Consider the following 25,492-nt stretch of genomic DNA (forward strand, 5'->3'; position numbering starts at 1 on the left):
TTATGTTTCCATCAGGATGAATTGTAATAACTTTTAATCAGGGGTACCATCAAGCAGGCATTCAATTTGTCCATCAGCCTAAATATAGCCTAGGAACCTGGAATAAAGTGTTGATCCCCAGATGCCAGTATGAACCCAGATGAACATATATGCTAAAAAGGCCTGACATACACACACACAGTTTCTAACGATGTGTGGTTGTCTACAGTCTGTGCTCGATTGACATCTCTCCTGAGGAAGGAACAACTTTCATGTGATCTACATCAGTCTGGTTGAAGAATTTTCTAGCATAGTTCCACCCAAAGCTACCGGTGTTGGTGAGCTAACCCTAACCCTAAAGCTGCATTCACATGATGAAGGTCAGTGGTAAACAAGTTCATAGTTGAATATAATTTTAACTTTGATTGCAGCACTTGGCAAAAATTGTGAGCTGTGTGCATGCCGAGGGCAACAGCAACGCCAGAACAGACACTTTTAAAGCATATTTCATGTGAATGCAGCTTAAAACTTCAGTAAATTCTCCTTTTTTTAAAATGTTGATTCTACAGTAAGAGACTGACTTTGCAGCTGAATAACATAATGAGGCATTACATGCAGTATTCTTTGTCCCTACACACAGTAAATCAACCCAATCGATAAAGGGAATCTATTATGCTCATTTCCAGGTTCATATATTTTGTGCCTCTTCTGTGACATGTCTCCATGCTTTAATGTTCATAAAGGTCTTTATTTTTCTCATACTTCCTGTGCAGAAGCACCTCTTTTCACCCTCTGTCTGAAAGCTAGCTGGCCACCTTTTCTGATTGGTCAAGTGCTTACAGATGTCCCGCCCTCTAGCCTTCCATGTACAATGGAGTGCTAGGCAATAGAAGAGCGAGTGTTACATGGTGTTGTCACTATGTCGGAGAAGTAAACAAAGGAGTCAAATGAAGGCATTTCAGGCAGGAGGAGTTTGTCAGTGAGAAACCCCTTCTGGAGGGAACAAAGGGATTTTAGCCCTTGCACATTATTTACAAGAATAAAAACCTATATAACACACTAGGGAAGGGAAAACCAAAAAAAGAAAATAATAGGGCCTCTTTGTGTACACCAAGGGGTGACGTTTTTGCTGCTTTGGACCACAACACTGTTGCACCCTAATGTGATTCCTAATTATAGGAGCATTGTGTCTATTTACTGTGTACATAACCCTTGTTCACATTTAACATTTGCTTAGATTCAGCACAGCGGGAATCGATCTATTCATAGAGCGAGTTGGCTGCAATTATGAAAACACTCGACCTTTCACTCAAGTGAGACAGCGCAGTCGGACCAGGTGGAGAATAAAAGGAACAGAAGACAAGTGATGTTAAAATGAACATTTATAATGACTCTTTGTTGCCGTCGCAAAAATAATCTTTAAAAAACAATTCAATTATTAACACTGAAATGCTGACTTCACTGGTAGTCCACGAGTCATAAAACACAACTCACTGAATTTCTTTTACAAACACAGTACTACAGTTACATTAAATAGTCATTACCGTTAAATCTATTAATGAATAATGTTCAAATAAACTAATAATAAAAACAATGACTTTTAAAACCCTCTCATTTCCTCACCATAGTAGCTGTTGTCTTTTTTTTTTTTTTACCAACAGTGTATCATTTAGAAAATATACTGCTTCTGAGATGTTCATCTGACAAAAGCAGAAAACAGACTGGCAGCATAACAATAATGGTACATGAGCTCAAACGTTGTACACTCAGTGTTTTTCAAGGGGAGTGGAAATGGGACGTAACCATTTCAGTGATCTAACATTTAGTTATGTAGGCTGGCTGCCTTTTGGCTCAGTATGGAATTATTTGGCACTCTTGCTGACAAATATTTGCAGTCAAAAGCCTTCACACTTTTGCTTAAATGGCACAAGACATTTTCCTCTTATTTCTGAATATACTTAGAGGACTTTTTCATTTTAAAAGACATATAAATGCTGTCCTAGAAAGCCCTTTATGTAGTTAATACTGCAGACTTTCACAGATTCTCCTCGTAACAAACGAAAGACAGAACTGTTGTCATTTATATCACAGAGAAATGTACCCAATCAACAAAACTTCACTTCTCTTAGGTTGGAATATTTGATCTTATGCTGTCAGTCCATTTTTTTTCTGAGATGGATAGAACAGAGGTTAAACGAAGTAAACCTGGAAAGAAAATGACATGATAATGGTTGCAAGGTACTGGCATGCTTTTCTTCAGTTTACACTCAACAAGCGTTCAACCCCTGCAGTATCGTCCAGAAAACAAAAGAACAGTCTTGTGGTGTAAGATATCCAACACATACATGAGTTCTTGGGGATGGAGAAGGTCAACTAAGTTCATGGGAGGTTCAGAGGGTCAAACACAAAAATGGCCTCATGTCAGGTTGGCAAAGAATCCCGTATTTTCTCAGACGAAAGGGCTCAGAAATATCCGTTTAAAGGGCGGACACAGTAGCAGGTGCTCAGTGTAATGGAACAGAAATGGTGAGGCGATGCAGGCTGAGCGCAGGACACTCAGGGAGGAGAGGTTTTAAAAGAGGAGCAAGCAGTCTGTACTTTAAAACCAGTCCTAGCCTTCTTGTGAAAGGGCTCTGTGTGGGCGGATGAATGTCCTGGACACATTTGGAGTGAAAATAAAAATAAACATATAACAACTTTTGGAATGATACTGCAATTCGTTTGGCATTCAGATGGGAAGGAGAAATGTAAGGGGGGTTTGACACAAAAATGAGAGACATTAACGAGGCCTTTACCACTTAAGGTCGGAAAAAACCTTGACTTTAATTAAATCTATTATGTCAGCAAATTTCACATAACTATTAAGGTAGTTGAAAGCAATCATATTAAGTTTCAGTAGGTTCAAGTTAACATGATTGCATTGAACAGACTTAAGTCAACGTTTCAGTTTTTTCAGTAGGCTTCCTCAGTGATTATTTTTTATCATGAGGTGGTAGAAGCTTCTTCATTTTGATGGTGCCGATTATGTCTCTCAGATCTGACTGTTACATCAGTCAGCCTCAGTACCTTCAGCCCAGTGCTTCAATCCCAATTTGCAGGAGAAATGAAAGCCATTTTATAATTTGTTATTCAAAGCAAAAGAAGATGCAAAAAGACAAAGTGTACAGATCCCTCCTGGTTTAACATGTGAGTGTAAAACAAAGCACTCAGTAAGCTGTGCTGAAGGGAATGTGAAGGAGAAGCCTTCGAGTGAGCAACAGGAGCTACTTTTCTATTTTGTCTGAGACTCCAGCCCTTTCCATCATTCATGAGACCCAACACGATCAGGAATAAATAAATTAAAGTAACATCAGAGCAACAACAAATGGCAAAAAGAATTGAAAACTGTTGAACGTCAACATGGTTTGCTTCATTTCACATGACCCACTGATCAGTAAAGTGCATTTATGCAACACCAAACAAACAAGATAATGTTGACAGCGAATCGGAAGTTGTGTTCAAACAAATCTGGTTCATGACTGGCCATGTGAGGCCTACCTGACTATAGCTGAAATCTGTTTTTGACATAGATATTAACTCTACATGTATTTGACATTCCTGCCCTGAATTTACATTGAAGACGGATGACATTCGACAGAAATAAAAAAGAGTAAATGTGTACATTCATAGATTAGATCTGGGCTTTCAAGCTGTGGCAAAAAAAACATTATGGAACAGGTTATATGAGGTTCAACCTGTAAATAAAAAGAAATGCATGTCTGATATCTTAAAAAAGCAAAACACAAGGAGCCAATGCACTGAATAACATTTTCACGTTTGCTTGTTTCACATATTTAATACTCCTCACTGTACCTAAAAATGAAAATATCTTCTCTGATGATATTTAGAGACATGATAGATGACAATTTGATCTGAGATGTGTGTGCGTCTTTTTTTTTTTTCGGGCCAACATGACAATAATGAGCTCCCTCCCAACTCACAACACAAAAACAACTTCTTTAACATGAGGTGTGTAAACTTAAGTGCTTTACATTTGACTGCATGCAGCGTTATGTCATTGAATGTTGCGAGACACATCGCAAATTTTTGTAATTTTTTTCCTCCATAATTTACTTTGATACCATGCAATAGAAGACGTGCAAAAAGATAACACCTAATTTCACAAACACATTTTTGATTGTTAATGGTATGTTATGAATGCTTATAACATGTTATGCTTAGTCCATGCTGGCCTATAGAGACATTTGTGAGACAGCAGTACTTAAGCCACAGGTCAAACGAACACACAAGGGATGCATGGAGTGTAAAACAACATGGATCCATAAAAATCACAATCTTTAACTCTTACTCTATGTACCTATGGGATAAAACAATGCACAAAAAAGTTATTGTCCTTTGTTTTCTTAAGTAATGTATTTGATTATCTTTTCTTAACTTAAAAGACAGTGTTTGATTGGCACTTGATCAGCACTTCTAAACAAGTTATTGATATCTAACATTTGATCGCACATCTACAATTTCAGAAGCTGCGGAGGTCTAGTTTGGCACAGGTTGTACTATGGAGTCTATTATTACTTTTACTATCTTACCAATACTGTATAGTATTTTATACACCTCGTTTTATGCTCCTGCCTTTAAGAGCATGTTTCTAATCAACAGACCAGACATCTTTTCAACTAAAATATTTTGTATAGTTTACTTATCAAATAGCAGCATTTTCATAACTTACAAAAAGTACATGTAAACCTATTCATTCAAAATCTTAGTAATTTCAAAGGTTCATACAACAGACATAAAACACAAAACAGGACAACATGCTACTATATTGCTTCCAATATTCTTTACATTTTCTTACTGTCAAACTAAATCATCAATGACAGAAATATGGACACCACCGGCTGATGATGAGTCATCATAATGCACAAACAAATCGCAAAGCTAATCTTAATCAGGCTTAGTTGGCACTCTCATCATCCACACAAATATAACATAGTTCACATTGTATCGACAACGCTGGACTGCATTTGGACTACAAACTAGAATAGCTACAATAAAGTACATATAGATCATATGACATGACATATTGTATTCCACAGAAATGAATTCTAGTCATTTTCAGATAAGAGGATATGCATAAAGGATGTCGTTGTTTCGGCTTGAGGTCACAAACAAGTTCCCACCTTACTCTCGCTATCTTATGCATTCTTTCCTTTCTACACTTTGTTTAGAGGCGGTAACTTGAGCTAAATTTATTCAGCTGACATATGAAGATCTATTTTGCCTCCTTTTGGAAGAAAATAAGCTCTTTCTCTTCCCCTAGAAGGCCAAAGTTCACAGTCTAAATCCTACTTGTTCTTCTTATAGAGGGAATTTGATACTTTGAGCTAACGTTGCTGGTTGGTCTTGTGGGTGTCACAGTTTTGGAGGCAGGTGTTTTCTGTGCATTTAAGCCTTGTGAACTCTACGGCCTGGGATAATATTTTCATACCCTTTTGACCTATAGTGCATAACTCCCACCACCAGCACACCACCCATGAGAAGACAAGACAGGAGGAAGGAGAAAGAGGGGGAGAGCACAGAGTAGGAAGAAGCACAGACAGGGATTAGGACACAGGAGGGATCTCAGAACGGTGAGAAACAGCAACATGCAGGGGAATAAAATGCTGAGAGAAAGAGGAAAGATCATGAAGGGCAGAGAGAAAATAGTATTTGGCACAATGTAATGATCCGAGAGCTTTAAAAGAGAACTCTCTGCAGTCAAGCAGTCCAGTTGCATTGATAAAACATCCCCTTGTTTTGTGCTTGTATCTTATTATATGCTAAAAACTTGGGCAGTAAAAGGTTATCGTATGCTATGATTTTAATAGTGGCCAGATTGTAGTTATGGATGACTGTGAAGCCTTCCGGACACGTAGTGAAAGGAGAGATTTCAGATAGGAAGTAAGGCTCACTGTTGCAATGCTTAGACACGAGGAGTTGTTTTTAAGTCCATTTATCATGAACCATGAACGATGAAAAGAGAAGAGGCATTTCGTTAAAGTTTCCTAGAAACGGGAGTGGATCTGATTTTCTTGGACACTATTCAGCACCAACCCTCACAGCCATGCATTCAGGAAGCTGATCATAGAGCTCGAGTTGATAGGGACAATTGAAAAGATGTTTCAAAGTGGGGAAGTGGACGTAATAGGACTGGAGAGTGCAGGAAAGTGTGGTGGGAATAATTTGTAGTTCACTGATCAGAAAACGTCTGCTAATTTAAGTGCAGTGCATTGGTACTGGTAAACAGAAACATCACAAGACGCCGGAGTATAAATGCTCTTGTGGATATTTATCCTTTCTGTCAGTATTGGTAGGTCTTGTTTATGTGACATATATGTGCACATTAAAATATACTCACATCCCAGCAGGGACAGACATGCTTTACATTGTGTTCTTAATGTCTCACAGTGCAGTCTTCAGAGACCCAGTGTACTCAGGATGAACAGCACGAATAGCAGCACAGAAGGAAGCCAAGGTAATCTTCGAGTGCTTAAAAATGCTCTAGACAATTAGCCTCCCTGCATTAGACAAACAATTGCCCATAAAAGACAACGATGCCAAAACATTTCTCGATGTTTTATTACGCTCTCCACCCGCAGTTAGTGAGTGTTAACGTGTTTTGGGAACGACAACAGGCTGTCTTGAAGAACTGAAGTATCTCTTTTTGTCTTGATGTTAATTGAAAAGGATGGCTCACAGAAAAGAATGAGTCCAACCCTTCCTTTCAAGTGTCAGTGTACTTCCCTTTCATTGGTGTATGTGTCTTATGACTATTTGGTACCCTTAATGTAAAGGCAATATTTTCTTTGTTCACAGATATTGGTTCATACAGCTTTTCTTATCAAAATGCTTTTGTAGTGCTTTGTTCCCTTTGTTGACTGAACTGGTTAGACACTGCATTAAGGTAGCTTTAAGTTAAATCTGGGACATAACAAGTGTATGACTAAGGCAAACATATTGTCAGGTTAACTGGCCAATTTCTTGGAAAAAAAGACCAGCATTGGGAGCAAGGATGGATTTTAAATATTAAGACTGGAATGCTTTTCATCATGAAAGGCTGAAATCAATCATTTTTCATTAAGTGAGAGGCTGGGTCGGATCCAATGGGCTACTAATGGCTGGACGACACATCAGTTGTTCAAATTAAGAGAATAGTAGCCATAGAGATTCTGATTTCATGGTAAAGGAGATATAAACCTAATCCTATAGCACCAAGAAAGGGTTAAACGACATATTTATATGTTTGTAGCTGTGACTGAATATGCAAATATGTCTGTGGGAGCATTAGTGTGTTTGTGTAAAATATATTCATACATTCTGTGTCTCCTCTATCCTCTCACATTGATTATTAAACCCCTGAACTATACTTGCAGACAGCAACAGTGAAGTTCAGTCTGGGTTCGAGTTATACATTTCTTCACTGCAACACAATATTTGATCCCTGTAAATAAAAAATAGCAATAGGCTTATATTGTTTTTACATTCAGATCAACCTGCATTCACAGGTTTAAATAATCTATTTGTGTTTGAATGAGACCATGTCAATAAATAAAGGATGAAAGTATAAAATACCCAAATTTAGAAAGTTCAATTATGATATGAGCCAGAATTCAACATATGTCAACATAGATATGACTTTTTTAAAGAAATTATTCTTAGATTGCTTCCCCGTAGACTGAGATGACCTCAGGTGCTTGTCATAAAACCTCTACCCTGTTAACAATGCCTTCTGCATTGTATACAAAGAGCAAGGTTTGTAAAACAGCTCTATCAGCTGACTGGAACTTCATCTGACTTGCTCAACTCGCCGGGAGCTGAGGTTTGCAACTGAAATAAAACCAACAAAACCCAAACAAGAAAAGAAAACAGCTATGAGGTTTTGGAGGGGGGTGAAACCCTGCGGCCTCACCCTTGAATCTGCAGCTTGGCAGTGGACCAGTTCAGCTTACGTTGATCACCATCGTCAAAAGGACTCGACACAAACTTTTAAAAAACATCAGGACGTCAGTCCTAAAAACACATTCACATATCACACACACTTATCTTGGTTGTCTCCCCCACCTCCTCCTTTGTGATTCTTTCATTTGATTCTGAAATATTGAACAGATATTTGGACGCTTCTTTTTCTATTCATCGTGACTCTCTCAATTCCCTTCTATCTCTGTCTTCATCCTTTCCTTCTTTCCTCTTCTTTTTACTTTTAGCCCACCTTTTGTGGGTTGGTAGCGCGCACGCCTTGCTCGTAAGTGATCCGCTGGCTGATCAGATACTGCGCTGCTTGCGTAGCGGCTGGCGACCCTGTTATGGTAACTTTACGGTTCCGAGTACCAGGAATGAACTCTCCCTTTTTGGAGATCTGGATGCGGGCTCCTGTTAGCTCCTGGTATTCTACCAGCGTTTTCCCTCCTTTCCCCAAAATGGCACCAACCAGATTCTCGGGCACAGCAATCTCAACCACGTCCTTGGCCCCATCAGCCAGCTTCTCTGTTGCCAATAGGGAGGAGGCCATCAGTGGGGATGAAGCATTAAGGTAACCATTGGAAGCCCCTGTAGCAGCTGCTAGAGAACCCAGGGAGAATCCCCCAAGGCCTGCAGCAGGGTGGCCCACACCGCCGGATGCATCGCTAGCGTAGGAGGCCAGTAGGTTAGCTGCAGCTGCAGCAGCCGGGTTAGCGCTAGCTGCTACCGCAGCAAGGACCCCAGAAGCAGCTGCAGGGTTGAGGCCCAGACCAAGTGTGTTGGTGTTGTAGCCGTAGCTGGCCAGTGTGTTGAGGGCTGAGGTGATGGCCAGCAGATCATTGCCAGAGAAGCTGGACATGGTGGCGGGGAAGGCACCCATTCCTGTCAAGCCGGCCTGGCCCAGAAGGCTGGAGGCGGTGGCAGCGGCTGCAGCTGCATTGGGCAGCACCTCGGCCGTGTTAGCGTAGGGGGAGCCAGTGGGATTGGAGTTGGCCACTGGGCCCGAGACATTGGAATAGCTGATGTTGAGGCAGCTGCTGCTTTGAGGGTCCTCCTGGATCTTCTGTACTATGATTTCTACTGCCTTGCGGTTCTGTTCAGGTTCCCCACTGATGGTTACCACCCGCTCCTGCAGGTTGATGCCCTCTGGCTTCTGGGAGAGCTGCACCCAAGCTCCTGACTGCTCCATCACGGCTTTCACTGTGGCTCCGCCCTTGCCAATGATCAGCCCAGCTGTGCTATTGGGCACGATCAATTTGGCCTGTAGAGAAAAAGAAAGATTAAAGTAGCAATAAAAGGTAACAAGTCAAATGTTTTACAGCATAAGTGGTTGTCAGAAAGAGGGATGTCTCTCACTGAGTCAGAGTACTATCCCAGCCCTAGCTTTACTCAGCTATTTGTTAATCCCCGGGGTGTAGGCTGCAGCTGCCACATGGCCTATGAAAGACTGTAGGTAAAAATAACCACATACTCTCACATTTTCCTGACCCTACCAGACTGTGGGGCATTGCACAGAGAAAAGTAAGACTGGGGACTTATAAACAAAGTGTCCTGGAAGTGCCAACACATCTTCATGACCTTATTGACCGTACAGTATCTCACCTGTTTGACGCGGTCTGGGTTGACAGTGGTCTGTGGCTGCAGTATGCTGACTGGTTCAGGTTTCTGGGCACTCTGGGGCATCTCGCGGACTTTCTCCGCAATGAAGTTATGGACGCCATTGAGGGCTTCGACTGTACCCTGTATCAGACAGACGCGTTCTGTTGTTCCTATGATGAGAGAGTAGAAAGAGGCAAACACAAGTGATTAAATACTGTAATGTTATCTGTACTGGTCGAGCAGGTTTTAAGTTTTACTAGGGGTTGGACTAAAAACTACATTTATATTACGATGTGCTGGTATTGAAAAATGCACCTTGACATTTCACAAAGAGACCCAATTACTGAGCTGTTCCTCGCCTCCTCCATTCACACAATCAACAGAAAACAGCTGAAGGAACCGTGCTTGGTTAGCGACTCACAGGGAGGTACAAGGATTCCACTTCAATGATGTAACTCTTTCAGGGCAGTAACACTGAGACCAGCTTTGCCTTGCAGCTCTAATGGACTAAACACAAGCTTGTTCCTCCCCTAGGCTTCTTTCTACACCCACACTGACGACCCAACCAGCATTCCATTGCCATGGTAAAGGGGCAGAGCCGTGGAAACAGGTGATGCAACAGCGAGTCCTTTATACTTGCTTTCACCATTTTTAAAACATTCCTCCTTTTGTATAAACCTTCCTGTCTTGTTCTCCTGAACATTTTATTGTTTTTTTGGTTGAAGAGAAATGGAAACATCACTGGATTTTTTCTAGATGACATACATCTGAATTAGGCAAACAATTCACAATAATTGAGTTAATTGAGTAGTAGCCATTTGAGTAAAGAGGTGCTGCTCATTATTGTTAATATAACTTCTTATAAAAAGACTGAGTGACACAAACCTTCATATCTGTACTAAAAAACTTTGTTCAGAACCTGAGCAATGCAAAAATAAGAATCCAGGGAAATCAGCAGAAGAGAGACCAGGTTGGCTTTATGCCATATGCCCCTTTCCACCAAACCGTTTCCAGGGCCGGTTCTGGGCTAGAGCCTGATTAAGTTCTGGTTCTTCCTGTTTCCACAGCAGCGGGGTGGCTTTAAGTACCAAGAGCCGGTTCTTAGCTGGTCCCACTCGACTGCGCGCCAAGAACCAAGAACCAATACGCCACTCTTATGTCGGAGGGGGCAGATATTAACCTGAGCAATAACAGTTCATGCTGAGTACAGCAAATAAAAGTAACAGGCAGTAGCGCTGAGCAAAGTGACTAGAACGCGACCACACAAAAAACATCCTTTATAAAGTCAGGCAATACTAAGCAGGCTTAGTGTGATTCTGTAACACTATTTGTACCTTACTTTGACCTTAGACATGTACTGTGTAATGGATGTTAGTCAATGAGTCAGGTTAAGCATCTCAGGAAAGAAGTAGGAATATCTAATTGGAAAAAAAGGTGAAAAGGGCCCTTGAACTGCAGTCGACTTTATTTCCAGTTTCCTATAAGTTCAAAATAATAAACATAAAGGCCTACAAAGAACATTTATGTGAAACTGCTGGAGTTAAAGTCCCTGCATATTTTACCTTGATTCTAACTGCCACCTAATTGATACAAAAAAGCAGCCTATATAGGAAACCTCTTTCTGACAGAGGCCCGGCTGGCACTGTCCTGTGTTGAGTTTGAACCTGCCTGTCATTTAAAAAAATAATAAGAGTAATTTGCATTATAAGAAATGATTTACTAAGCATGCATAACAAAATGAACACAGATAGATACATACATTTACGTCATAGAAATCGACAAATCAGGGAAAAAAATAAACGGAAGGAAATGATTAATAAAGGTGTATATTCATTGTCAGTTCTAACCTCATGTTCATTGTAAATATTTTGTTCAATATTTTACCTATTTTTACTGTCTTTCATCAAACCACATTCTCTCCAGCATTTTGAAGGTAGATTTTGTTAATATTTCATTTGAATTTGGGTTGTCTTGAAGTAGCAAATTCAAATCTACAATATGTATTCTTTCCAGTAGTTTGAGTTGGTTGTGTTATGGATGTTTTTGCACATTTGTTCACAATCTGCTATTGAAATATTGCACGAAAGTTCATTTTCCCATTTATTGTTTGCATTGATAATATTATGTTCATCCAGATTGGTTAAATTGAAATATTTTAACCATATTAGTTATCCATTTACTTTCCACTCCAGAGTCATACATTTTAAGCATATTTTTTTATCAGTGGGTTGATTTCTTGAAAACATCTCTTTTTTTTAATCTCGGAAATATAACTTCTCACCTGGGGTTAGGGTTAGGGTTAGGGTTAGGGTTAGGGACTTCCGGGTAAAGTGGCACGGCATGCCTTTTTTTTTAAAGAGGCCAACAGAAGTCTGCGAGTACAGGTACAGCACTTCTCCCCTGGGGAAATGTTTATTTCAAGACAAACAAGATAAACTTCCTATTGCTTCTTTGAATGGTGTTTTAAGGGAAATTAATGTTTGTGTATGAAATGCTCTCATGGGTAAAACAACTGGTAAAAAAAAAGGAGAAGGTTGCAAACGAGTATTCATGCAAAACCTTAAAGCACTGGAGTTGAAAATAAAAATAAATAAAATTAGGCTTGAAGAAATTTAACCTTACGCTGAATTATTGGAATTTACTTGAACTATGGAATATCTTTGTTCACTCTACACCAATACAACAAATTAAAAGCTAAGCCATCCTGAGTGATGCAACACATCCTTAGAAGACATACTGCCTAGAGCAATTATTGCTTATTATTGTTATAATTAACTTTTCTAAAGCGTACAGTAGGCTGACGAAGTGCCTCTATACTTCCCTTGGTGCAGCAACATCTCTGCATGTAAAAAGGTCTTCAACGAGTGTCAGTGCTGCTTCCAGGTCAGGTTATCTTAATATCTTAAAGCAGGGACCATGATATAAGACTTTTGTCTCAGATGACATCATTAAGTGGTGATTTAACTACTGTGTGTGAATGTTTCATTTTTATTCTCCACTGTTTTCACTCGATAAATTGCAGGCATCAGCAACTGCCTGCTGTCTCTCCTTGAAGGTGACTTATTTCATAATGAAAGCTCTTAATTTGCAGTATGAGTTGGCTCGTCCTCTAGTTAGCAGAAGGGGGGGGGGGGGGGGCCTGAGAGCACACACCTCAGCCTTCAGCTTTCCCCATGACACCAATAGCTCTAATCTTGATCCTGAGATAGGAACGTTTCAATACTTCTGTCCTGCTTAAGTCATTTGTGATGCCACGGAACAAATAATTATTTATGATATTTTTAGACTGTTAACATGTCACACATACATTTTCAACATAATTTGTGTCATCACAAAAGTGTAAAGTATTTACTCAAATTAAGCTGTAAATGTTTTTGTTGGAAATTCAAGTGTTGAATAAAATTACCCAGTTGAAACAGTGTGGCTCATGGGAGTGTGCTTAGTGCTTTTTAAACAAAGGAGGTCCATGGCAGAGAGGAAAACGATATACAGGATTTTATACACACACAATACTTGTTAGTAGGATCTGTTCAAACTTGGTTTGAGTGTTTTCATTTCATTCATTTCTCGACAAAAAGGAACATTTAAGAATAACACCAGACTTCACCTTTACCAAATATTTAGCTACTACAGTACAGCAGACTATTAAGTTGGGCAAAAACAACAAATACACCAAATGGTAGAGAGGCTAACTCCCTAACCCTAACCCTAGACCAATAAAGTGAACTGGAAAACCCATAGTGGTCGCATGACTATGAAAACCAATTTCATATGCATGGAAAATGTTCACTTAGTAGTTCTGACAACATTTGCAGACTAACTTTTCTACGTTTGTCCCTCTATTTTTCACTTTATTGTTGATGGACATCAGTTACTGTGATGTACAACACCAAAGGGGGAGCTACACAATGTTCCAAGTCATGGTAGTTCATGCCAAGGGGTGAACGTCTTGTATAACTTCCAGTTAGAAAAAAAGATAAAGCATAATAAAATCTGGTTTACTCACAGCCAAAAAAGTGCACTTTCAATAGAAGTGATAATATATAACTGGAAGCACGAGTATTGTATGTAAATGCAACACAGTTCTGAGTAATTAAAAGAAAATCAGGCATTTTGTTTTGTTGCAAACAACAAGCTATTGAGAACACAAAAAAGTTGATTGATTTGAAGTGTGCTGCTTGTATTACTCATTACCATATTGGCATCAGCAAAAGAAGCCTTGGAGAAAATGTTTGGCAACAAAGTGACTCATTAGTGGAGAAGCAGAAACTTGTTCTACCTATTGACTCCTCATAACGGTTTCTGCCTTAATTGTTTCATTTCATGATTTAAACTATTTAATAATGTTGACGATCATTTCAAGTCTATTGGCTGCTAAAGGTGGCTAGCATAGTAATTGCCGAAATGACCCTTTATTTAAACACTCTCTCCCAAGTTAGTGGGTAGCACAGCTGGTAAGTAGTCACTATTAGCCGCTATACTAGCCACTTGCTTCGAGGTCATGTTAATTACTTAAGTGGCATTTTCCTGCAATTAAGTTTTGCACTTCAATTAAGTTTGGGTACTTGCAAGAGACAGAATAAAAAAAGGATGGGGTAGAGGGTGAGGTACCTGGCTTTTAGTACAGCACAAACTTTTAAAACACAGAGTCCTATATTTCACATAATCAAACTTATAAGCGTCTTTCCCTAGGCTCCACTTAATGGTTAATGCCAACCTCAGATTTCAGTCAGAAGTGTGTAGTCTCTATCCTTAAGCTGAGATAACCACCATATTACATCCTACATTTTCTCAGCACTGCGCTTTTCTTTTTTTTAGAAATAAGCTGACCTCCATGTGTAAAACATGTGGAGTGCCTTTTAAATTGACTGACCTTTGCAGATCACAACTAAAACTAAAAAACTGCAGCAGCTGTTTGGCTGTTGTGTATTGACAGATATCATACTTGCAGGTCAAGCAAACAGAAATTACAAAATTAGCTGGGAGCAGAACAACACTTCAGAAAATCTGGAGAATAACAACTGTTTCTGGTGGAAGTTGCTCACCAGGGAGAGCTGTTGTTCACTGAAGGCAAAGACATTAATCTGAAGGAAGTTTCCATCAGATTGAAATCCCTGTGCATGATGTCATCCCAGACAGAAGTGATACTGCTCTATAGGGAGAGGAAGTGTGTACAGTATATACAACGTATGGAGAAACAACTAACTGCTTCTTTTTCAGTAGTTTCTTTGTTCCTTTAAAAATAAATATTTCACCTTGTAATCTATTGTGTTTTCCATTATGAAGTCACATAGTGTGACTCATATTTTAATAATCATATAATAGAAAACATACACCCAGTGTTTCTATGACATCACAACAAACTCATCTGTTCGTGCCATGCAAAGAAACTCAATACATGTAGTTGGACGGAGGCCAGCTGCAACAAGCAAAGTTGGAAGTTTTGTTCCTAAGTTTGTGTGTGAATGTTAAACTCCCACGGCTCCCTGCTTAAATATGCGGATGTGTATTAGTAGGTGTGAGCGGGGATGTGTGTAAATGCATGGTACAAAGCGGTGAATGCAAAGTATGCTGCATTTACGGGGGCACGAGTAACCCAGCCATGCAAAAGTTCAGATAAGTTTCAACCGTATAACAAAAACCAAAACCGTTACTGCCCATGTGTTGAAGGCAGGAATGCAAACACAATTTTAGGAATAATATGATGTCATCCCTTCTGGCCTAAACTCTCCGAACTACCAGGAACCAAATCCGAGAGAAACATTGAGCGGAAAGAGGAGGAAAGGGGAAACTTGGCTTGTGCTGGAGCAGCTTGACTACAGCTGGTAGAGGGTCAGGTCCACTGAGAGAGATTGAAACAGGCTATTTCTGGGCCTGCCCCCCTGTCCCCTCACTCACATACAATCATGTATCATCCACACCCTTCACAATCTCCCCTCATCCATCTCAGTCGGCCACAGCAGGGCCCAGTTGTACAGTCCCCATTGAGACCTTTGAATTCATTGTCTCATGTCTTACTCTGACACATGGGAGATGTGAGGTGGGTGGGAGTTTTACACTGAGCCGTCACAGAAAGTACTGCAGAAGAAAATGGCTGCATCGGTTGTTTTCTGTTGATTTCTCTAGTGTGCGATTGTGATGTGGTTGGAGTGTGCTCTGCCTGCCGCAGGAGGAGAGGTGAGGGCGTGAACTGTGTAATTGCATTAGCGTGCTGTATTAGCCCAAACTGCAGCTGATCCAACAATGAAGAAAGGTAAAATATATGTTGTTTATAAAACTGAAACGTTGACTCTAATTAAATGTATCTTATCAACAGATTTCACATAACTGTATTAGGTTAATTGAAAGGAATAATATGAAGTTTAAATTATTAGGTTCAACTTAATATTATTGCTTTCATCTAACCTAATGCAGTTAAGTGACATTTGTTGACATAATACATTTATAAAAGTCGACGTTTCAGATTTTTCAGTATAGCTGATAAGTTAGCGAATTACTAGCCTACTACTTTTTTTTTAAAGCGTAAGCCTCAACTGACTTCACAGGAAGCAACACTCTCCACTATTGTGCAGTGTACAGTAGCAGTCGTTTCATTTTACTTGTGTTGGCCAGAAAAACTACCCAATCAGATCCTTGCCAGCACCCTCTCCCTGAACTATTCTCACTCATCACTATAATGAGTAGGGGGATGGGCTGAGCAGGTGGTGGCCTATGAACACATCCACAACCCAAAGAGAGAAATAAGGATACAAATAATTTCTTTCATTTATTCCTAGGCTAATAAATTAACTATGGCTAAGAGAAGCTCCGTGGAAGAAAAATGTACGGGAACATTTTTGGCACCCACATCGCAACATCATTCCTTTGCTCTCCCCAATTGCTCTTTAATTCCTTGTCACAATCCTGTCAGTCTAATATTTCACATGTAACTCACAATAGTTCCGATTCAAACCGTGCTGTGGATTTGTCCTGGATGTAATGTGTTTTGTACTCTTAATTATTTCCAAGAGTTGAAATCACAGAGGTCACAGGGCTGATGCAAGGTAGGTACGGTAGCCTTTATGAGTCAAGAGTGGTGGAGAACAATCTTTCTCTGCATTTGCTTTTAGCAGTGCTTAAGGCAAAATTATCTTTGAACCCTTTCATTAAAAAACTAAATCTATAGTATTTCTTGTGTTTTTAGTTTTTGCATGTTTCAGGTATCGTGTGCACTGCTAACCATTTCCTGTCTAAATAGGTTATAATAACAAGTTCTAAACATGTATATATATATAGTAAAAATACACTACAACACAGGGATTATTTGCTCTCATCAGTTATCACAGAAAACATCTGGATCTAATAAGCAGTGAGGCGCTCAGCACCTGTTATTTTTCAGCAGGTCGAAGCCTCCTCTGAGGCATGAAGGACAAACACCCAGACTCCTCTACGACTCAGGCATTTCTGTTACGAGGATAAGATGGTTCAGCTTTGACCTGCATATGATAGGGGTCACTGGGCTGCCTGCGCATCTTTTTCATGTCGTCATTTTTGAGAGAAACTCTCCAGCCCAATTAATGTTCTCCTTTGCGCTACAGAATTTTAGGGGTAAAATGTCCAACCAACGCAATTTTTCAAGAAGAAAAAAGGAAATACAACGACTGAAACTGGAAAACCCATGAACAAACCCTGCAAGGAAGGGTGCATCCTGCCATCCAAGCAACTTAAAAAGAAATTGAAATTACCTGCAGCCTTAAATTCTGCGTCTGACAGCTACATCTACATGCAATTTTAGTTTCTCCAGCATGTCTTGCCCATCTCATCCCTTATTCAATAAATCTGATCACTCCTCTCGGAAGCTTTTTATGCTCACTGATGGTAATTACTCAGTGTTCATCCTTACCTGGGTAGAAGTCTTTGGATTTGGAGAGCTTAATGGTGGCACCCGTCTCTTTCTGCAGTTGTACGATGGTCTGGCCACCCTTTCCAATTATAGAGCCGGCTGCATAGCTGGGGATCAGCACCTTCAGGAAGTACTCGCCCTCCTCTGGGGGAAAGAAACACAAAGTGAGAAAGGGTCACATCTCGTAAAGTAGTTCGTCACATCATCATGTACACCATACTTGTGCCCAACCCCCAATACTCAAACCAAAAAATCTTAATTGAGACACAAAGCGTTCACATTTAAGGGGAATGGCAATAATATTCAAGATTCAAGATTCAAGAAGCTTTATTTATCCCGAGGGAAATTGAGGATATATAAATGTTGTGTCTGAACTCTTCTGGTCAAGGAAAGACATATGGGAGAAGGGTAAGGTTTGCCTTTCGAGTTCTTTTTAGCTTTCAGTGCATTCACATTTTTTAGAGACTGTGACATGTTCTGTGTCCTGTCCCAGTTCTAGATGATGACCTCGTTTCCAGTTTGCAGAGTTCTAATTTTAACTGTTTTCAAGGAGTTTTAGGAAACATGACTAAATGCAAAGCCAGGTCCAGTGTTACTAATCATTTTTCAGACCTTTGATATAAAGGAATGTTGAATTAAAATGCCATCTATATGCAAAAAGTAGCTTGTATATTCTGAGTAAGAAAGTTACACTGAGACGTCTAAACACATGAATTCATTATCCATGCAGTTCATGAACGCAAAGACAGAGTGATCCTTCTTAATTAACAGACAGGAGGAGAACATATGGGAACCAATCCCACAGATTTGTTCAAAGGGTATACTGCCAACATGGTCTAAATCTCCTCCATTTTGGAAGGGGCTGCTGCGGCTTACAGGGGCTTGTAGCAGCCGGTGATTGACAGCCCGTCAATTTGAAGAATTTGCAGGCAAACATGTTTTTGCCCATTTTAAGTTGGGAAGCACAAAAATAATCAGCACTAAAGTGGGCCGTCAGGAAAAACCCTGATCATATTGAGATTGGACCCAAATACTGTATATGTAAAGAACCTGCCTATAAATTAGAAGAAACATTATTTATAGGTGTGGAAACGCTGTAATCCCCCACTGAATTCCAAATATTGTATTGATGACATCATGGTAAACACTTGGTACAGGTGCATTCTCAGGACTGGTTCAAATTTCCTCTGCATGCTGATTCCGATGCAATGACGTCATGGTCGATCCTTTTCAGCTGCCTCAAGGGTGACGTCATTATAGGGGCCAGCGATATAAAAAGGGCACTGTCCATCTCTGGAGGACCACATTTCTAATATTTTGTGTGTAGTACGACAAAGATTTCCGATTGCAAATGCCACACGCTATGACACCATGACACTGCATCCTGTGTTTTGTGGAGGGTATCGAATGGGGGGGCTTGACCGGCATGGTGGGAAGAAAGACGGATGGATGGATGGATGGATGTGGACCGCCCTGCACTGAGATCAACCTGTTGCTTCAGTAATGCACTCATTAGATTCAGATTTGAATGAACATGACACTGTGACATCAAGGAATTTCACAGCCTACAAGGGGTACTTCTCTTTATTGCATTAGTATTCCCCTCATGTTTCATTCAGACACAGGCTTTCTTTCGTGCACATCACCCATAATCAATGACTCTGACAACAATGCAGATATGATTGTTGATGGAATTTTTGTTTAATAATTAGTTGTGGAGGCAATCCCAAACTCCAGAACATATTAAACATAAATGTACCTGAAAGCACAGACATGAAATGCAAATGGGAATTACTATTGAAAGCTAGTATAAGATCAGGTGAAATAGAAAAGAAATAACAGATAAACCCGGGCATTGACATCACATAACTATCTTTGTTCATCTCTGGCTGTTGTCTGATCATTATATATAATGCCATATTGCAGTCAGCTCTCCGCTTTTTTCGCTACGAATAACAATAAAATGACCTTGGTGGAAAAATAAAGATCGTGCATGTCTGATACAGTAACATAGGCTTTTGAACCCTCACTCCTGCAACAAGATATCTGATTCTATACACACACACAAAGAATGTAATTTGCTGCTGATTGCAGGATCCAAACATCCAAAGACCTGTTGGTGACAGACAAGACAAAACCCAATGCGTAACTTTCCTCTCATCTCCAACCAGAGTAGACCCAGCAGGGAGGAATCCACGAAGATTCCCTCCATCGCCCTCACAGCCACGTTTGCTGTCATTAGTCAATAATTAATTATTTCCTAGTGTCTGAGATCACAGTAACAGGTTTTAATGGCGTCATGTGGTAGAGTAAACATGGCAATCTGTTGCTGCAATCCGCCAGGGAACGGGAGCAGTGGGGCACATTGGGAAGCAGAGCCAGTGGGGTGTTAGTTCAAACCCCTGCCTCCAATACTGGAAGGATGGTTTGGAGGAGAAACGCGCACTCTGAGCCAAATGTGTTTAGTTAAGTCACTCAAGGGGGGTGGGTCAGGAGGAAATGCCTTGTGACCGTCCTCCCTCCTTCTCACTACCCTCCAAGTACCCATTCTGCATTTCAATAGACTAACCTGCCGCTGACAGGCAGCAAGGACGATGGAACAAAAATGAGCAATAATGGACAAATGAGCCTTCTATGAAATTGCACGTAGTCTAGCATGATGGATAAATTCAACAAGTCAAGACAAAAAGAGTTCGATGCTTACCCATTCTGAGATCTGCGGTTCTCAATTCCTCTGTCAGATCGCCATCAATGCCGGGGCACAATCTCTAAAGGGGATCTGAACGTTAGCCTAGGCATAGGTGCAATGGTAGTGTTGAGGAATGCGGCCAGTCGACTTTTTCACCGAGGTCTAATTCATCAGTGGGTGCAGAAAAAGAGATTTCACCGCAGCATCCGAGCCATGCCTGCAGCTGGCCAGAGCCTCAATTGTCTGAGAAAATGCTAATGCAGGCTCTCAGTGTTTTCAGTGAAAGACGGCACGCATTGTTCAAGCCTGCATCGGTTTGAAGGGGGGGGGGTCTTCCCTGCCGCATCACCCTTTTCACTGCTCTCATCCATATTCATCGAGTGGCCTGTCCGTCTGCAGCAGCACGCAGGACTGACACCTCGCTCCACCAATGTGTGGCCTCTTCCTCCTAGCACGTCATGTCCCCACCCCCCGATGCCGGTCCCAAAAAATTGAATTTTCTCCTCTACTCCGCCTCTTTTGACGCAGCACTATAAAGTATGGCGGTCCATTCACTCACTTCTTTTAGTGGAAAGTGACAAAGGTGAAGTGGCTTGGGGAGCGGGTTTCAGCCGTGAATGGGGAAGCATGTAGATTGACCTTCAGCGGTGGCTGAGGAGGTGTACGGATAACATAAGCAGATGATGAAGGAGGTGGAGGAGGAGTGATCTGAGACAGCGTGCCTTACGCCACCCACCCTTCTTCCCTCCTTTCCCCCACCCCCAATCCCTTAGACGGCCATGTTTGAGAGGGCGGAGGGGCTCATCAACCATTGCAAATGGCAGTGCCGCAGAATGGTGGAGGGGGGTGATGAAGCCAATCACTACGCCTATAAATCTTACGCCGAGAGGTATCTTAAGTGACTGACTGTGTGTGATAACGGCATTGTGTATGAGTGTGTGTCTGTGTGGACATGAGGGGGGTCTAGCTTCAGTTAATAGCTCTTTCCTGGGAAGCTGTAAAAAGGAACTCCTTTTGTCCCCGGCTTCTGATTAGTTTCATCCTCTAATCAAACTCAAACATCGTGGCCCGTTTTGTTTTGGAGCGCACGGCTTCCAGAAAATTCTACCAGTGTCATTCACTGAGAGATGCTATAGTTTATAGACACAGCCTCCCTGTATACTGCACTCCCCCTCACGGTCTATCCATCTCTCCTCTTCTCTCTGCTTTGCTCTGTCTTCATTTCTATCGCTCTCTCTCATTCTCTCTTTCACTGCCACCTGGCAAATTCACAGTCCGCTCACGTCACATCGCTCTGCAAGGGCACCTGTGTCCTTCCCACCGAAAATAAAAAAAATACAGCTCACATTCCTGTGCCAACCTTTCCATTAGTAACATTACGAGATCACACCTAATCCCTCAGCCACACAACCTTTTGGAAGGCACATGCTTGCCAGCGACATGGGGACAGATTATGGGTAATTAGGAGGAGAAATGAATGAAAGATGCTCATTCTGAGAAGAGAAGGGCAATGCTGATAAAAGAGGAGTAATTTTCCTCATTCAGGGTCCACAGCTCCTAATGCACAACGAGGGGCTCAGCTTTGAAAGAGCACAGGCTTTCTTCTCTTTGTTGTAACTGCCAGTCATGTTAATGATCAGTTTGGTAGGAATAACGTGATCAATATCAGACGTGGTCCAGAGAATGGTGATTACAGGGACGGCTGAGGATAACCACCACTGTTAGACAGGCTGTGGGCTTTATAATCTCACATGTAACGCATGCAGATGAAATGGGAGGTGGTGCTTGAACACATTGTATAAAGCACAGTGTGACAAGATATTAATGAAGCATTTGTTTTGTGGGGTCATTACTGATGTACATTTCATGTGAACATATAAACAGCGAGCTTGTGTTTCTGAGCCTCAGTGCAATGGTCTAAATAAGCAATATATACCAATCAATATGTCCCGAAGATTGGCAGCCATTTCCCCTCTGTAAATCTAATTTGGTGAGCTACTGCATACCTTACCTAACACCATGATTTTTTTCACAGGTTGCATTGAGAGACTAAAAGCAAAAAATATATAATTCCAAATGATGTTGAAAAACATCTGCTCTTAAAGTTCAATAAAACTAGTGCCTCTTGTATATGATGTACCTGAATCTTAACATCCATTTTCAAATGTCCAGCCTGTTGTCGTGACACAGTCTACAATGCAAAGCTCAGACTTCATTACAGTTTGCATGCGTCAACCTTAAAACATACAATACAAGTTAATGCTTACACATTGATTTTTTTCATTGTTATCCTGGTGATTTTACACAGACAAGATCTTGTTTAGGAGAGCCATCTGGAACACTTTTGCCTTTGAGGAAACAAGGCAGCCTATTCAGAGTAACACCATCATCAGGACACGATCGATTGTGCGGCACCAGAATCTAAAGCTAGTGGGGCTGTAATGCAGAGATGCCTTGAAAGAACATGGAGTCTGGTTGGTAAAATGGGGTAGTACCATTACAGAAATGACAGCAGTCAAACATTAATGATGTATCTTTGGATTTTCAGATGAAATTTCACACCGGATAGCCACTTGTATAAGCCAGATATTAGATGGGCATTTATGGTGAAGTCCGAGAAGCAGGAACACCATGTGATTTCACTGCCGTGGCTTTGGAGGTGATAATTGAGGGCATATGGGAGCTCTAAAATACTGTCTTGTGGCACAAGAGGTCCTTGCTGAAGTTACATTTCTCTGATTGGACAAAATCCTGCTGTCAGAAATATCGAATCGAATGGTGGGGTGTCTGGGACACAAAGACAGACAAAGCAAATTTCAGTGGCATATGGTGAAGAGACTGCCTGTTCTCGACGGATGTCTAATTAGCATTACATTCGTTATAAGTGGTCCCTATGAGCGGCAGACCATAACAGTCACAAGCTGAAATAAGATGTACGAGAGCTGAAATACAAGTCAGCCATCATCCCTAGTGCTGCACTCCCACATGTTACTGATGAGTAATAAAGCAAGTGTGCACACACCTCCTTGTTTATTCTTTATTGGCTGCCACCATTTCTCCTCCAAAAAAAGAATTCAGGATCATTTGGCTAAAACAGCGCTGCAGTATTTCTGTTGCTCTCACTATTATCAGTACTTCCCAATGTTCTGAGTTTTGCTTATAACATCACAGGTCCGTTATTATCCTTTAATTTATTATTATATCCTATACCCCTAAGCCTAACTCTAAAAAGGTATTCATTCATCATTAGGCCTATCTAAATGGACCGCTCTGCTTGTACGGCACTAGTGAATAGCGTTATGTTTATAGTGGGAGAATTAAGCATAATCCTTTATCTTACATGCTCTAACTTAACTAAACTAAATAAAAATGTGTGTCATCAATCCTGTGTTCAATGTGTCTTTGTTTTTTCTGCTGCACAGGATACTAGAGACATTAAGCTTTCAAGAATAGCAGCATATGAGGGACATTTGAAGTCATTTGGATCATAATTCCAAAATGACGCAGAAGATAAATTGACAGAAAGTGCACCACTTAACTATTATTCAATTTGCATTTTATTATGTCTGAATTGTTATTGTACCATTATAAAGATGTGCTTACAGCTCAGACTGGCTGAAAGAACAAACATGAGTGGTACAGAAAAACCAACAGATGCTGAGAGCTATCGCACCTGGGCTTTGTATGATAGTAGGATTCCACTGGGTGGTTTTCCTGCTTAGCTCACCTTAACAATGTACTTAAATGCACACTTAACTTCTGACAATGTTAAGTTCAGGCCTGAAGCAGAACCACTAAAAGTCTTCCAGACCACTATCAGTAAATCTACGATGCATCCCAAGTGAATAAAAAAGCTCAGTTATTTTTTGTCCACAAATGAACCCTTTACTCTCCAGAATCAAAGAGTTCCCTTGAAGGTTGAATTGTCCACCTCTTAGTCACCGTTATTAGGCTAAAATACATTATGAAGCTAAGTGGGAGACTCATAGGGGAGTGTTTCCCAGATTACAGGATCTTAAATCTAGTTTATGGGTTACCGAGCTCAATTTTGATTTAGTTTGGTTAAGTTCAAACATGTAAAGATAAAGGACTAACTTAGAGGATGTCTGCCTTTACTATATTAAAGATGTCAATAGTATAAGAAGATGCAATGAAATATCTGTCACGTGTTTTTTCCCTTTTTTGTCTGTTGTCTGTCAACAAAGGCCTCCTCTCATTGTGTGGCTCCAAGATAGAAGTCTATATTTGGCCTCTGCTTAAAAATAATTAGGGAATCCCTCTTAGACAACTAATACAATACACACTGATAAAGGCAGGCTTTTGTAAATATTTTTGTTAGAATAAAGCTTACACACACAAATACTCAGCTTTCCACTGTATGAAAGTGTGCATAGAGGTGGACAGAGAGGTGATTGGGTTCAAACTGAAAAGCTGACCTGAGGAGGCCACTCAGTCAGACCCAGCTGGGATCTGCAGCTATAAACACAGTCAAAGTGTTAACTGCACAGGTGCTGCATGGATCTGCTGCATGGAGTTTCTCTCCACCAGTGCATGCAAATGCTTCTACAACAACAAATCTGAGTTCCTGTGGAGGAGACACGGTGCTGCTGCTTGTTCTGTGTGTCTCTTACCTCCAGTGTTGGTGCGCTTGGTGCAGCCGGCCTCCTCCGCCGGAGTTTCCAGCGGTCGCTTTCGGGAGTCCGGGTTATCAGCCTCAGTCTGCTGCAGGCTTTGGAGGATCGGGTTGGAGTAAATCCCGTTATGGTCCACGGCTGCTCCGACACCACCAGCCATCATCATGTTCTCCCTCGGAGCTGTAGATAAATGTGCACACACACGGAGCCCTCACCACCACATAGCCTCACGGCGCGCACCGTGGTGTGAACAACAAGTTTTTTCTGGGTTCGAAAAGGAAAAAATGGATGAAAATGACAGACAGCAACACCGGGGTCTGGTCTCCTCTTTCCGCAGCAGCGCGTCCCGCACAAAGCTAAATATAAAAATCCCAATGAGTGAAATGTTTAACGCGCACACCGCCGCTCCAGCATGCTGCTCATTGTTGACGCGCAAAACAAGCCCGCGCTTCAAATAAAGCCGTTTCAGACGCGATCAGCCGTTAAAACAAGTGCAACAGCTTCGCAGAGGCAAGGTCTTGAACAGAGCTTTTCTAAGTCATCTGCACGTCATGTTTCAGTGAAGTCCTGTGATAAGTGCAGCTGTTGTTATTGTTGCCTTTGTAGTGCAAGGGGGAGAAACAGGGAGAGAGCTGCAGAGGAACAGTGCCACTGGCCGGCAGAAACACAGGCCACTGAGCTAACATTCATCTGATCTGAAGCAACTGCTCT

The 25,492-nt window shown here is 41.0% G+C and overlaps 1 protein-coding gene across 2 annotated transcripts; it reads right to left on the bottom strand.

Annotated features, from left to right (window-relative positions):
- Window positions 1-1,343: 1,343 nt before the first annotated feature.
- Window positions 1,344-25,020, bottom strand: nova1 (NOVA alternative splicing regulator 1). Of its 2 annotated transcripts, none has more exons than XM_063895119.1 (4): window positions 24,779-25,020; window positions 17,459-17,602; window positions 9,580-9,746; window positions 1,344-9,238 (listed from the first exon to the last, which is right to left on the bottom strand). In XM_063895119.1, the coding sequence occupies exons 1-4, from the start codon at window positions 24,945-24,947 to the stop codon at window positions 8,219-8,221; spliced, it is 1,500 nt and encodes a 499-aa protein (XP_063751189.1). In that variant the 5' UTR covers window positions 24,948-25,020; the 3' UTR covers window positions 1,344-8,218. The 2 variants fall into 2 exon arrangements, with proteins under 2 accessions (XP_063751189.1, XP_063751190.1); XM_063895120.1 differs by lacking the exon at window positions 24,779-25,020 and adding an exon at window positions 20,163-20,447.
- Window positions 25,021-25,492: the final 472 nt, after the last annotated feature.

This window comes from Eleginops maclovinus, chromosome 11 (genome assembly GCF_036324505.1).
Source record: "Eleginops maclovinus isolate JMC-PN-2008 ecotype Puerto Natales chromosome 11, JC_Emac_rtc_rv5, whole genome shotgun sequence".
Classification (NCBI taxonomy): Eukaryota; Metazoa; Chordata; class Actinopteri; order Perciformes; family Eleginopidae; genus Eleginops; species Eleginops maclovinus.